Source organism: Oryctolagus cuniculus, chromosome 18 (assembly GCF_051225735.1).
Source record: "Oryctolagus cuniculus isolate XC-2025 breed Fujian yellow rabbit chromosome 18, ASM5122573v1, whole genome shotgun sequence".
Classification (NCBI taxonomy): Eukaryota; Metazoa; Chordata; class Mammalia; order Lagomorpha; family Leporidae; genus Oryctolagus; species Oryctolagus cuniculus.
The window spans coordinates 73,874,506-73,888,917 of record NC_142884.1 but is presented as its reverse complement, the minus strand read 5'-3'; the positions used below and the strand labels follow the sequence as shown (position 1 = coordinate 73,888,917).

Sequence of the window (14,412 nt, the reverse complement as noted above, 5' to 3'; positions counted from 1 at the left end):
AAATGGATATTTGTGGTTACTTCAAAAAGTTCATGGAAAAACGAATTTGAGAGATTTTAGTGCAAAAATTATTTCATAATACACAGAAAGTCCTTATTATGGAAAGATACATGAATTTCAACAAATTTGCATGAGATTCAACTAAGATACTGAATTTCATTTTCCATAAATTTTTGAAGTACCCTTGAACTTCTCACAGCAGCTACCCAGCCCCGGCTCACAGGCTGTGCCCGCTAGCAGGATGCTCTCGCCCAGAGCTCCCCCCTCCTCACCTTCAAGACTCAGCTCAGCTGAGCCATGGAGGCCATGCTGAGGCCCACCCTAGCTAACCCAGGGCTGCTGGCTGCTTCCTCTTCATCCCAGAACACTCTTTCCTTCCCATTATCTGTCACAATCCAAAATGACAGAACGTGTTGGCCAGGCGTTTGCCGTCTTTCCTACAAGGCTGTCAGCCCCTCTAGGGGTCTCGGCTGTCCTGTTCACGGATTTCTTCCCCGTGACAAGCAAAGCACCAGGCCCTCTGTATTTGCTAAATCAACAAAGCAACAAATCCTAAGATCACCAGCGACCACCATCCAGGCTAAAAGACAACCCTCAAATAACCAATTTCTCAACCAGCCAGCACAACGCAGAGCTGTCTCCCCATCAGGATTACAAACATCGGGGCAGGCATTGCGGCACAGCAGGTGAGCTGTCACCTAAAACGCGACACCCCATATCAAAGCACGCAAATTAGAGTCCCAGCTCCTCCACTTCTAATCCAGCTTCCTGCTAATGCACCCCGGGAAGCAGAGGTGATGGTTCAAGTATCTGGGTCCCTGCTACCCACACGGGAGGCACCCGGGTGGAGCTCCTGGCTTCAGCCTGGCTGAGCCCCTACACTCACGGGCATTTGGGTAGCCGATCAGTGGACCGGAAGATCTCACTCTCTCACTCTCTCCCCTTTGCTCACTCTCATTCTAGCTCTCCCTGTCACTCTGCTTTTCAAACAGATGAAGACAAACATTTGTAAAAAGAGCCTTAAAATGCCAAGGCTGATTTTCACCCCAGTGGGCCGTGGTGTGGAGGACACGGACCCCAGGGGGAGCAGGTCAGTGACCAGGAGCAAGGAGGAGTCATGACCACACAAGGGAAGCGCCTCCATGTATCTCATTCCGCTGCAGAGCCAGCTCCTCGGATGGTGACGAGGGTGCAGTGACACTGCAGGTGTTAAAGCCATCCCCCGTGCCAGGTGTGCCGGAAGCCTTTCACCCGCACGTCTTCATCTCGTCCCCACGGGAGCCCAAGGAAGCACATGCCTTGGTCATTCTCATTTACAGCTTAGGAACTGGAGGCACAAAGAGGTGACAGGAGAGGTCTCGGGGTGGCTCCCCACCAGGGGCGGGGCCGAGGTTTGAGCTCAGGCTGCCAGGCTCTGGAGTCTGCTTCTGTGAACCACCACTGCACGCCCTCAAAGGAACCATAAACACACTAACAGACGCTGCTGCGGGCCTTGGAGGGGTTGACACAAAGCTGGATTGAAGGCGCATAGAGACCACTCTTAGACAGCAGGGCGGCGCTAGCGAGAAAACACAAACTGTCCAAGATACTCACTTTATTTGACAGAGAAAGAGGGAACACGAGAACTCCCATCCGCTGGTTCCTTCTCCAAACATCCACAGCACCCCACGCCGAAGGACCACAATCCAGGTGTCCCCCCAGGAGGGCAGGGACTCAGTTACCTGACTTGTCACCTGCCGCCTCCCAGAGCGTGCATGAGCAGGAAGCTCGAGTTGACAGCAGAAGCTGTAGGAAACCCAGGCCCTAAGCTTGACCAAAGGCCTTCCCCTACTCATTTCTTTAATGGAAAGAGACCCAACGATGGGTTTCACAAAGAGTGAAGTTCACTGCCCCTGGCCCTGCTGGTGCTTTCCCATACTCCGTTCAAAGTCTTCTCCTGGACAAGCCTCTGTCTCTGCTCTAATCAGGGCATCGCTAGACTCAAGACCCAATCTCCTCCCTCTTGGTGTCTCCGGCAGCCGGCAGAGTGTGGAATTCATGCGTTTGCCCACTGCTCGAAGAAACTGTGAAGGAAGCAGACACTCTGGGTGCTCGTCTACAGACACAGCACTGGGATATTTTTCAGCTCACGTGGAAGCAGAAGGCCATACAGAGCGGGAAGAGGTTTGAGACTGCAGCAGTGGATAGAACACGTTCCAGCTCTGACCTGGGACACGTCACCTCGTCTCGCCCCGAGCAGGGCTAACGCCTGACGTGGGAGTGCCCTGACACACCACGGGATGTGCCTTCACACACTGAGCGCTCACTCACCCATCAACACTGTTAGTGCTGCTAACGTTAGTATTGGCAGGCAAGCCGCAAACCCGAGACCAAGCACACAGACAGCTCCTGTGTCAGGGAAATCCTCCTGGGTGGGCAGCCAGCAGGCAGAGGAAACACGCCCCAGCAAAAGCCAAGACCTCGGGATAAAAGCCCATTCAGCAGAGATGGACACGGTCCAGGCCCTCAGAGGCAGCTCATGGCAGCGCCGCCGCCATCCAGACCCACAAACAAGCGACACCTCCAGGCCTGCACGCAGAAAGGCCTACGGCTGCCCCTTCCTACCTGGAGGGTGCTCAGCTGAGGCCCCTCGGGAGGGAAGAAACACCAGGGAGGCAGCACGTCCCGGCCGTCCCACAGCTCCCTCCCCATGTTCAGAAACGCACGGCTTAACCCTGAGCCGAAGGTCCGAGGTGGAAGCATCCAGTACCGCCTCACCCACAGCTTAGAAAGCAGAAGGGAGACCACGGGTCAGCGGGGAGGGGACCCCCTCAGGGCCGACAGATGTCTACGTGGGGGCCGCGGACGTCTGCGTGGGGGTCACGCCTTGGACCTCCTCACCCAGCGCCTGGTTTTGCTCATAACTGTACCTTCCACATTGTTACTCTTTCTTGCCTGTAAAAAAGTATACAACATAAAATCCATCAATTCCATTTCAAGCTCTGCCATCTCACTGGACAGGTAAACAAGGCACAGAACAGAGAAATCGCCAGACACACCTCCAGGGGGCGGCAAAGCAAAGATTCGGTCCACAAGCCTTGGTCCAGAGCTCACAGGTTCTAGGCCCAAGACAGCCGCCAGCGCCCACCTGCGATGTGCACGCCTCTCCCTCTCCAGGAAGCAGCTGCCGTCTCCCCAAACTGAGCCAGTCCTGGTGACCTGGGCCACTGGGGGCGACTTGCTGGGCCTCCTGAGGGTGGTGCCAAGAAGCCTTGCAGCTTCTGCCAAGAACACCCCTGGTCAGCACTCGGTCCGAAGTCCCAGCTGAGCCCAGTTTTCCAGCTGTGACCACCAAAGCACCTCAGGTGTAAAGACAGGTTCTGGAAACTTCCAGACCAGGTAACATATCCACTCAGTGTCACTAAATGGCCTTCAGGAGCACTGTTGCTTGAGGATCTCCACCCCTACAATGACTTTTTCTGGTCACTTACCAACACCAGCGTCTCCAGCAGGAGGTCCACAGCACATTCAGACACCCCCATCCCTCTTCCGAAAACCAGGCAACAGGTCCCTCCTGCCCCCCAGACCAAGCTCAAACAGCAAAGCAAGACCTTGAGTCCCTGCATAGCTGGACTCTGGGTGTGAGCATCAACAGGAAAACTTGTGCTCCCGTCAGTGGAGTGGACTGGGGCCTGGGTATGACTAGTCCTCAGCTCATTCCCAGCCTTAACCCCAGGAGCGAACGCCAGTGCATGCCCATTCCACAGATTAGAGCCTCGAAGCTCAGGAGATGGCACAACTTGCCCTAGATCCTACAGCAAAGCTCGCCAGTAGCTCTGGAAGTCAAGCCCCACAGCGCTGACACCTGGTAAACCGATGCAGGCTCCCTGAGGATTGAATGTCACTTAACTCCAGCTGTGGCTCCAGGACCTGGCACAGTACCTGGCAGCACGAGCATTCGAACATGAGGGCCAGGCAGGAAGGGGCAAAGGGGCAGGGGAAGGGAACTGAGGGGGAGGGAGACGAGGGGGGTGGTCTCTCCAGAGTGGGGCACATGAGACCAGCCAGTCACTGGGGTCACCTTGAGGCTTTACTTTAATGCAGAGTCGCAGCCAAAGCAGCACCCGCTCACCCCCAGTCACTCCAGCAGACGGGAAGAAGAAGTGAGGTGTGTCCACAGACCGAGTAAGAGGAACCTGGTTTCATTCAGCTGGGGTAGGGGGTGCTGAGAGGGCACGGATTTCAAGTCAAGATCCCTTCTCACACCCAGCATGCAGCATGGGGTTCAGGAGGAGGGACCTGCAGTTTTAAAATCTACCCCCTCTAAGCGCTCCTGACAGCAGCACCCTGTAGGTCCTGCTGGTCAGGGCGAGAAAGGAACCCACCAGCCACCCTGTGTTTCCCACCTGTGTTGACTGTTGGTGCCTGGCCCCACCTGCAAGCCCCCAGCCTGGCTGCATCAGTCTGGGCACCCGAGACACGGAGTGCAGACTCAACAAATACAACTGGGGGTGTGGGCGGAGCTGGCCACCTCCACAGACAGACAGGGGGCAGGGCTTCCTTTGGGAAGCTGGTCCGTAGTTTCCCGCCTGATAAGATCAATCCGATCAAGAATCGTGCCAAGCTCCTGGTGCCCACCCAGAAGTGACTCGTGTGGAAGCCCACGGAGGTGAGGGTGAGGCTATGAGGAGCAGGTGCTGTCTGTGAGACCTCATGGCTCTCTTGTGGGATGTCACCAAAACGCCCTTTGAAGTTAAAATATGCTATAACCCTGAACTCAGAAACAAATCTTCCAAGATCCAGGCTTTTGGGCAAAGCCGTTTGTGTGCAAAGATCCCCCTCCCACACTGCTAGTGAGAGATTAAGTGGTACACCCACCTGGGAGCAGCCTGGCTATCCCACCAGGCATCAACGGCGGGGGCCTGCGACCCATCAACTTCACTCCGAGGGACACAGTCAGGAGAAATAAAAACCTCCACACAGGAAAGATGTTCACGAACGCTTCCAGCAGCACCACTCGTGGCAGCAAAAGGGGGACGTAACCCAGAGAGACCACCGGAGAAGCAAACAGGAATGGTCAGACAGAATCCTACTCAGCTGTAAGGAAGAGTGGACTTCTGATGCATCCTCCCAAGTGGGTAAGCCTTGAAAACATGCTGCCGAGTGCAAGGGGCAGTTGCCAAAGGCCACCTCTTACATAGTTCCATTCACAGAAAAAAAGTCCAGAACAGGGGAAGCTACAGAGAAAAAGTCGATTATAGCTGCTAAAGGCTGAGGGGGAGGATGTGAGGATGGGGCATGGCTGAAGGGTGCAGTTTTCTCTTGGGGGGCTAAAAATGTTCCAAAATTGAGTGTGAGTACAGGCATTGGACCCAGCAGTTAAAACACCCACGTTCCACATTGCTGTGCCCGGGTCTGATGCCCAGCTCCGCTCCTGGCTCCAGCTTCCTAACGCAGACCCTGGGAGGCAGCAGGTGATGGCTCAGGTAGCTGTGGGAGACTCAGAGTTCCTGGCTCCTAGTTTTGACCTTATCCTGGTTCTGACCATTGTGGGCATTTGGGCAATGAACCAGTGGAGAAGAATTCTTGGTTTCTCTTTCTCTCTCTCTCCCAAATAACAAAACTTTCAAAGATATGCAAGATTGTGGCATTCATGCATAACTGTGAATAAAACCACCATATTATACATTTAAATTGGCAAATTAAATATAACTGTGATTTGTAACCCAATAAAACTATTATAAAAATGCAAGAGTAGCTGCTGCAGCTAACAGCAGAGCTGGAAACGGCACGAAATGTCCAACCCTGGGTTAAAGTGTTACACAGTGCCATGTGCCAGCTGCTTCCTGGCGGCGAGGAATGAGGCAGATCAACCTGTGCTGATAAGGAACACCCCCCCCAAACCCCCAAGAGATCACTAAGTGAAAACAGAAATCAAGGCACAGAAGTTCCCATTTTTGAAAAAAAAAAAAAAAACACACACACACACACATTACACTTGCAGAGCGTAGCCCTGAATAACAAGAGACACTGGCACTGGGGTTGCCTCCGGGGTATAGGTTAAGGGTGAGGGAACAGAGGCTTGCTGGGGAGTTGCCCGACTCCCTGGCTTGCAAGAGGGCATTCTGGTTTTTCCATTAAACACTAGTTAATAAAAAAAAATTGCAACATAAAGCAAGCCTCTGTAACTGAAAACTGCCTAAGTGCCCCCACTCTGCCGGTTAAAAACAGAATCTTGAAAGCAGTCAGTCTCCGGGAGGTGGGGAAGGAAAGACCGCTCCAGCAGGACCCGCAACTCCGACATTCAGCGGCTCCGGCTGCTGTGGTCAGCAGCGGGCATTCGGCCCCCAAGCTATGGTGTGGCCCTTAAGAGAGCACACGGCTTCTGTGGGCTTGGGCACCACATGGCTTCCAGGCAGGGAACACACTGAGCAGCCCCAGCAAGCGCCTCCAAGTCAAGTCCAAGTTCAAAGTCAAGTCCAAGTTCGCTGAATGGCACTTCTGTTCTGGGACCCAGCACTTCCCTCCCCTGCTCTAAACCTGCCTGAGCTTCACACCACCCAACCACACTTCCATTTTTAAAAGAATAAAACACAGTATCAAACCAGCAAGAATTGCAACAATGGTAACAATCGAAGGCAGCAGAGGAGAAGGCGCTGGGGCAGAAACCGGCCACATGCCCCAGCCGGCGGGTACTCACAGAAGCCCTCGATCTTGTCAGCCGTCTTGCTCCAGGCCACCTGGCGCGTCTCCATGATCACCTGGACAGTCCTCCGCTCCGGGGTGCACTTGCGGAAGCTGAACACGGTCATCACCGTGCCCAGCTCCAGGGCTCTCTTGATCTGGCTCTTCTCGTATTCCGGGAGGGCCTCCACGTTCACCATGGTGGGCATTGCCATCTTCTTCAGGGCGAAGGGAGCACTTGGGAGAACTGAGGAGGCTGGGAAGAGAACAAGGCCATGAGCTGATTTTAATTCACTGGGTTAGTTAACTTCGATAACAGGACGCGGACCCCAGGAGCCAAAATCCCCCCACAATGAGTTTTAGGAGAAGGTTCTAGTGGCTACTGTGAAAGCCTGGGCAGAATACGGAGGTTTCAACAGAAGCCCAGGTGTGGAAGAAGCCAGCCCCTGACTGTTGTGACTCAACCGCTACCCCGGCTTTGAATAACCAAATCACCCCAGCCTGGCACGATGACCCCTGCCCTGAGCGCCCCCCTTCATCAGGCAGATTATTTGAATAGGCAAAGCAGCCCAACCTGCCTCCCAACCCTGAGCCCAGTGTCCTCGTCTGACCCCTGTGGCCACCCCTTTACTCCCTAGCAGAAATGAGCAACAGACAAAAATGACAATGACGGACTCCTCTGCGTGGAAATGGGATCAAAGGGACAGAAAATGTCAGGACCCAGCAACCTCAAGTCCAAACCCTGGCGTAGGTCCCGGCCGAAGGCAAGGGCCCCGCAGCCTGCTGTGCCTGTCTCCTTGCCCCAGTTTCATTGTGTCTGAAACAGGAATGTCTTGACAGCGATGAAGCCACAGCGCAGCACCTGGGGTCCAGCATCCAGGAAGCATCATCCACCTCTGCTGGTTCTCGTGGCAAGTCGATAGTTATCAGGGATGGGCTTGGGCCCAAAGTCTGGGAGGCATCATGTCTGGACTCCCACAGGACCCACAAGCAAGCCCGGAATGCATCCTCCTAGGATCTCAGATGGGGACTATTATTTTTTTTTTTGGAATTTTTTTATATGACAGGTAGTTACGGACAGTGAGAGAGAAAGAGAGAAAGGTCTTCCTTCCGTTGGTTCACCCCCCCAAATGGCCGCTACAGCCAGCGCTGTGCCGATCCAAAGCCAGGAGCTAGATGCCTCCTCCTGGTCTCCCACGTGGGTGCAGGGGTCCAAGCACTTGGGCCATCCTCCACTGCCTTCCCGGGCCACAGCAGAGAGCTGGACTGGAGGAGGAACAACCAGGACTTAAACCCGACGCCCATATGGGATGCCTGCGCCGCAGGTGGAGGATTAACCAATTGAGCCCCAGGTGGGGATTATTCTAATCACTGCCAACTGCCCTGCCTGCTTCTGTCCTGGCCCCCTACCACTAATTCTCAGACCAGGAGCCAGAAAATCCCTCTCAGAACTCGAGTCAAATCATGTATGTCACATCTCTGCTCTGACCCCACAGCTGGGCCCCGAGCCCTCGCTCTGTGCCACCCCGCTATTCATGTCCCAGGTCACATCGCCTGCCCCGGCCACAGGACTGAGAGCACTCAGGGTCCTCAGGTTCTGGACTCCCAGGGCCCAGCTTGCTAGCTCAGAAGCAGCTGCCACAGGAAGTCACGCAGACCCGTGCCAGGCCTGTAAAAGGAGAAGGGAGCATTATCCAACTCCTACACTTCTCATAAGGGTTAAGTAAGGTAACCTATCTCAGGCCCTTAAAGCAAAGATCCAAAGTCAGGTCTCTCTAGATTTAGTTACTGTTACTCTGCAGACACCAACCCTCGGGGTCCGGGTCCTCCTCTGGGTCCCTGCAGACGCCCATAGTTGTTACTTTGTAGCCCTGAGGTGAAGCAGTGGCACTAGAGAAAGCTCTCCATGCAGAGACCCTGAAGTGAAAGGCAGGCACGCAGCCAGGGCTAGCTGGACATCCAGCCTGGCTCAGTCTCCTGTCAAGTTGCTGGAAATCTAAGCCTCAGTTACCCCAACTGTCAAACTGTAAGGGGCAGGGGGAGGCCCTTAAGAGACAGCTGAAAGGACTAAAAGCTGCAGCATCTTTGTTTGGCCCACAGCACTGAGCACGGCCTCAGTTAACACTCATCACCCAGCTGGCGAACATGCTAATCAAGGGCCAGCCCTGGGGCAGGAACCAGACACAGCCAGACCAGGATGCAAATCAGGTGGAACAGGACAGGCCCAAGCCTTGCCCTTTGTCCCCTCCCTCCCCTACATACCCAGAACCAAGGGCACCTCCTCAGGTGTGCTGGCAGCTTGAGATTAAAATCATTAATTGCACCTGCTCTCCGCCCTCTTGGAAACAAACCAGACAATTCCAAAGTAGAAATAAGTACAGTGGCAGAGGGCAGGGGGGCCGAGAGAAGGGGCCCTGACTTTACTCTGGGGAGGGGTGAGGAGTTTCGAGTATGTAGAAAAAGCATCTGGAATAAAGGGGCAACAGAATACAATCTTTTAAACACATGAAGCAGGGACTGGCTCTGTAGCACAGTAGGTTAATCCTCCTCCTGCGGCGTGGCCATGTCATATGGGCGCCGGTTCTAGTCCCAGCTGCTCCTCTTATGATCCAAATCTCTGCTGTGGCCTGGGCAAGCAGCAGAAGATGGCCCAAGTCCTTGGACCCCTGCACCCACATGGGAGACCCGGAAGAGGCTCCTGGCTTTGCGTTGGCAGAGCTCGGATCACTGCGGCCATTTGGGGAGTGAACCAGCAGATGAAAGACCTTTCTCTCGGTCTCTTTCTCTGTCTTTAACTCTACCTCTGAAATAAAGTCTTTAACAAAATAAACACACTACAAACAGGAAGCAGGAGGAGCCAGCTTCAGCCAAGGCCAGGAGACACAACAAACAGGCGTGCGGAGAAGTCTGCTGAAGTTCAAGTGCATCTTGTCTGCAGAGACTCCTAGCACCTCCTGCACATCACCCAGGACCGAGGAAGGAGCGAGCAGCCCCACCGCCCCCAAGTGCCTGGCACCTGCCCTACCTGCTTCCTCTCACTTCTCTCCATGAGAAATACCTAAGGGAAAACTCAAGTCCTGAGAGGTGCACTTGGCCAAAGTCACACAGACCAGCGGGAGCAAATTGGAAACCCTGGTCCCAGTCCCAAGCCCCAAGTCCTTGAGCTCCTGCATTCCAGAATCCTCTGACGGCCCCTGTCCCACTCAAGAGGGCTTAAAGGACTAATTCAAGGTCACACGGCTACAGCCTGGCATAACCAGCATTCCAGCCTGGCCTCAACCGTGGGGCTCTGCCTGCCTCCCGCCACGTGCCTCTGGGGTTTCCCACTCGCAGGTCTCAAGGCTGATGTCCGGCAGGGCGTGAGGAGGAAGCACAGCTCACCACCCCCCATCAGACGGAAACCAACACAAGGCGCTAGGCTCCTGGGGTCTGCCCAGCCCTGCTTCTGGGAGGGGTTGGGACTCATACTTCCAGCTCAGCAGCTCTGGGGATCTAGCAACACCGGCGCTCTCAGGGTGCCTCTCACCCCCAGGAAGGGGCCCTTGTGCCAAAAGACGCCTGAAGTCACCACCGAAATCCTGCCTGCTCCCGTGTCCAGCCTGCACAGCTCCGAGCTTTGTCTCCGAGGCCTTGACCCCACAGGAGGGCACTCACTGGCAGAGCAATTTCCATTTTGCTTCTGCTTTAAAAAAAATAAATAAATAAGAAAACAAAGAAACAACCTCGCAATCCCTCTTTTCTTCCTGTTTCTCACCCTCCCTAGGTAACTCCCAGCGACTGAGGTGTAAAAATCAACACGGCTAAGATGTCACAGAGGCGCTGCCACTTTGACATCATACATCCTTCTCTTCGAAATAAACGTCTGAGCTACATGAGCCCCCAAAACCAGGAACCAGGGGTGCTTTCTTCTCCTGACGCTCTCTGCATACACGAGGGCACGGCAGGATTGCATCCGAAATCCCACGGAAGAATTCTGTTCCAACTCAGCACAGCCGGACCTGTGAGTGGTAACCGCCCTGTCCCTCGGCCCTTGCATCTGACACCTCCGGCACATCCGGGACCCATCCTCTCCGAAGGAACCAGGACGTGTCCAGCACTATAGGGAGCAGTGTAACTTGGTTCAGTTATCTGTGTTGTCCTTAGACCACCCTGTGAGTACTCATTAAGATGCGACACCTAGGGGCCTGGTGATGGAGGAGCGGGTGGGGCCGCAGCCAGCATCCCACATGAGCACTGGCTCCCGGCTGCTCCACTTCCAATCCAGCTCCCTACTAATGCCCTGGGAAAGCAGAGGCAGATGGCCCAAGAGCCTGGGCTCCTGCCACTCACAGGAGACACCCAGATGAAGCTCCTGGCTTCAGCCTGGCTCAGCCCCGACTGTTGCAGCCATTTAGAGAGTAAACCAGTGAAGGGAAGATCTGTGTGTGTGTGTATGTGTGTGTGTCTCCGCCTGTCTGCCTCTCACTCTCCACCTCCCTTCCCCTTCTGCAACTCTGTCTTTCAAATGACTAAGTCTTAAAAAAAAAGCTGTAATACCTACATGAGCTTTCATATGTTTTAATCCAACAAAAACACAGTGCCCAGGCAGGCACAAAGACGTTCCCAGAAGTGCTTGTAAGACACACACACACACACACACACATCACATACATACACCTCCTCATCAATTCTGGGAGGTGAGGGGGGTCCCCTAAATAAATGCTGGGAGACACACTGAGGACAGTGCTACAGCCTGGCACAGGCGGACACCGGAAACAGTCAACCGGACCTGGAAAGATCCGTGAGATGGAGACTGAGCGCAGTGCACTGGCTCCTGTCCTGTCCCAAAGGCCGCTCCTCCGTGGGTCCAGGCGCGGCGGTCACTCCCACGGGGTGGGGAGGCAGAGGACTGCGTTCATGTGGGGTGAGGGGTGGGGCATAATGGCTGAGCTTTACCGGGTTCTCAATTAAGCGGGAGTTGTCCAAAGTTTTATCCCCAGCCATCTTCCACTAACGGGCCAGGGAGCGCCTGAGGGCGATGCGTGGGTCCACGCTGGCTGGGGAGCGGAAGGCCCTCGAGGAGCAGCCGCCCGAGCCTGGCTGCCCTGCCCGCAGCCGCCTGCCCAACTCTAACAGGGGAAACCGCCTACGGCAGCCGCCCCAGGGACGCCTAGACCAGCAGGCCGGGGTTCGGGTGCCCTTTTCACAGCCAGAAAGTGGGCTTTGGCGGCTGCAGTAGCCAGGGGGCGAGTGGGAGACGCCGGGATCAAGCCGCTGGGACCGAAATTCCCAGGAGGCTTGCCCCCTGCTTCTGGGCGCCGCGTCGACCCTCGCCCTCCCTAGGCCCTGGCCTAGCTCGAAAGCAGGGGGCTTCGCGGGCCCCAGCCCAGCCTCTACTCGAATCCACGTCTTTCCTTCGAATTAATTCCTCCGCCATGGGGGTACGGACCTCTTCGGGACTCCGAGGCACGGGAGCACTCCGAGGAGTGCGGGGAAAGAGACGCTCCCGGGGGCTGGCTGGGCCCTCCGTGGTACCTCCGCCCCCGGCCACCTGTGAAATACGGGGAAGTGCGGCCGCAGCGGCGGCGGGCTCCGGACAGGCGCGCTCCGGCCGCGGCGCCACCCCACGCGGGACCGCGCGGCCAGGACCTTTGGACCCGGCGTCCATGCGACCCCTGCCCCCAAGTCGAGCCGCTTCCTCCGGTTCCCACTCGAAGCACGGACCGGAGAAGTGGCGCCGGCCTCGGGTGAGGAAGTGGCCGGCGGCGGGGCCCGGATCCTCGCCAGTCGCCAGCCAGGCCCCAAGCACAGCAGGCCGGGGGCAGGGGGTCCCCGACGGCCGCGCTACCCCTGCAGGGGCGCAGGTCCCCGCTGGGCGCATCTCGCCCGACGCTACCGCCGCCGCAGCCGCCGCCGAGCGCAGGTCCCTGTGCGCCCGGCTGCGCTCCCGCTTGGCTAAACTACTCACCTGATCGCGCACCCGGGGCGCAGCCGTCCGCCCAGCCGAGGGTCCGGGCTCCGGGCTCCGGGGTCCCGCGCAGCCTCCCGCGTCCGGGCTCCGGGCACTCCCTCGGCGCACGCTCTCCTCCGCCAGCACTCGCAACTTCTGCTTTGGCCGGGGCCCGGGGCCACGTGACTCCTCCCGGGCCACCCCCCGCGCCGGCCCGGCCCGCCTCTCCCGGCACCGCTACGGGGGCGGCCCAGGCCCGGCACCCAAGCTGAGGCTGCCGAAGGGGAAGCCAGCGGCCAGGTGGGAAGAGTAGAGCTTCCCGGACATCGCGGCTCTAGGCGAGCGCGCCTACTGGGTGCAGGTGTCGTGCGCGTGTGTGATTGACCCCAACTGGAAGTCGCTGAGGCCGCGTTGGGGTCAGAACGAAGCTCACCACCTTAGGGGGCCACTCTGCCCTCAGCCTCCGTGTTCGCAGATGCAGAAACATCGCCAAAACGGAATGAACCCGGACGGTGGCTCCCCAGTTTTTCCAATGAGAAGAACGTAGGTTTCAGGGTTGGTTTTTTGTTTCTTGTTTTTTTTTTGTTTGTTTTTGTTTTTGTTTTGTTTTGTTTTTTTGAAATGCTACTTTGTCCCATTCTCTCGTTCACGAAATGGTCTTGTTAAAGCTCTTCCAGTGCATCTTTTAAACTCAAACCAGGTCTCCCACGTGGGTGCCAGGGCCCCCAACTGCTGCCTCCTCCTCGTTCGGCATTGAGGGGGAGGCTGGAATCGCCCCAGGCTCTCCAGTGCGGGTCTGGGGGTCTCAACCGCTCTGCCCGACGTCCTGCCTTTGTGCGCACCCATCCTCATGGGACCGAGGCGGCCTCTCCCCAAGAGCGCTTCAACGCCACAGCTACGTTGCTCCCCCTGGAAGCGCTGGGTCCAGAGCGCTGACTCCAAGACCTGCGGACCCATGTCCTTCATTGCTTCCTTCCCAGGTGTGTGCGGGGCCCAGTCGCCCCCGATCCGCTGCTCTCCTGCTTTTTAAAGACGTCTTGGGAAGACCCGTTCTGCCATCGACGGCATGAAGCCATGGAGTGACTTTGCCAGGAGTAAGGCTAAGTGTGGGTGGGATTTCTTTGCCTTGATTTTTGTAGCTGTTTTTCAGAGCTTCCGTGTGGATTCATTTTAATCAGTCCCCTCGGGGGCAGCTGCTGTGGTGCCGCCTGCAACACCGGCCTCCCCTCTGGGAGCTGCAGTTCAAGTCCCAGCTTCTCTGTTTCTGATCCAGCTCCCTGCTAAAGCCCCCGGGAGAGCAGCAGCAGAGGGCCAAGAGCCCCTGCCACCCACGTGCAAGACCCGCGTGGAGTTCCCCACCCCTAGCTTTGACCTGGCGCAGTTCCAGTTGTGGCAATTTGAAGAGTGACCCGCAGACTGAAGATAATTTTCTCTGTCTCCCTCTATCACTGTGGTTCAAATAAATTAATAAATCTAAGAAATAAAAGTAAATCCTTTCAATTTTATTATTTGTAGTTGGGTTCGTGTTACAAAATTTCAGTAGCATATTAGGATAGCCATCTATATGATAGTACTTCAGAAATTTGTGAAAAGTAGAATTAAAAGATAAGTCTCTTGGTGCAAACTTCTTTAATGCATGCATAGTTCTTTCATAATAGCTGTTTTCCAGGAACTTTTAGAAGGTCCCTTGTATAGGGGCTGGCGCCGTGGTATAGTGGGCTAAGCCTCCATCTGTGGTACCAGCATCCCATATGGGCACCAGTTTGTGTCCCAGCTGCTTCTCTTCTCTGCTGTAGCCCAGGAAAGCAGAGAAGATGGCC

The 14,412-nt window shown here is 56.0% G+C and overlaps 1 protein-coding gene and 1 long non-coding RNA gene across 5 annotated transcripts in view; one reads left to right on the top strand and one right to left on the bottom strand.

The window, feature by feature from the left end:
- Positions 1–12,801, bottom strand: part of PLCG2 (phospholipase C gamma 2) — a 137,331-nt gene extending 124,530 nt beyond the window's left edge. Inside the window, exons 1-2 of the mRNA XM_002711657.6 lie at positions 12,611–12,801; positions 6,680–6,919 (exon numbers count right to left, since the gene is read on the bottom strand). Of these exons, the coding sequence (XP_002711703.2) occupies positions 6,680–6,878 (199 nt within the window). The 5' untranslated portion in view covers positions 6,879–6,919; positions 12,611–12,801. The remainder of the gene's footprint in view (positions 1–6,679; positions 6,920–12,610) is intronic.
- On the top strand, positions 12,793–14,097 carry LOC103348533 (uncharacterized). Of its 4 annotated transcripts, XR_011384124.2 has the most exons (4): positions 12,793–12,930; positions 13,053–13,135; positions 13,573–13,686; positions 13,866–14,097. It is a non-coding gene; the product is annotated as an uncharacterized LOC103348533 (long non-coding RNA). The 4 variants fall into 4 exon arrangements; XR_016224706.1 differs by lacking the exon at positions 12,793–12,930 and having other exon boundaries at positions 12,998–13,135; XR_016224707.1 differs by lacking the exon at positions 12,793–12,930 and having other exon boundaries at positions 12,998–13,135; positions 13,573–13,698.
- The last annotated feature ends 315 nt before the right edge of the window (positions 14,098–14,412 follow it).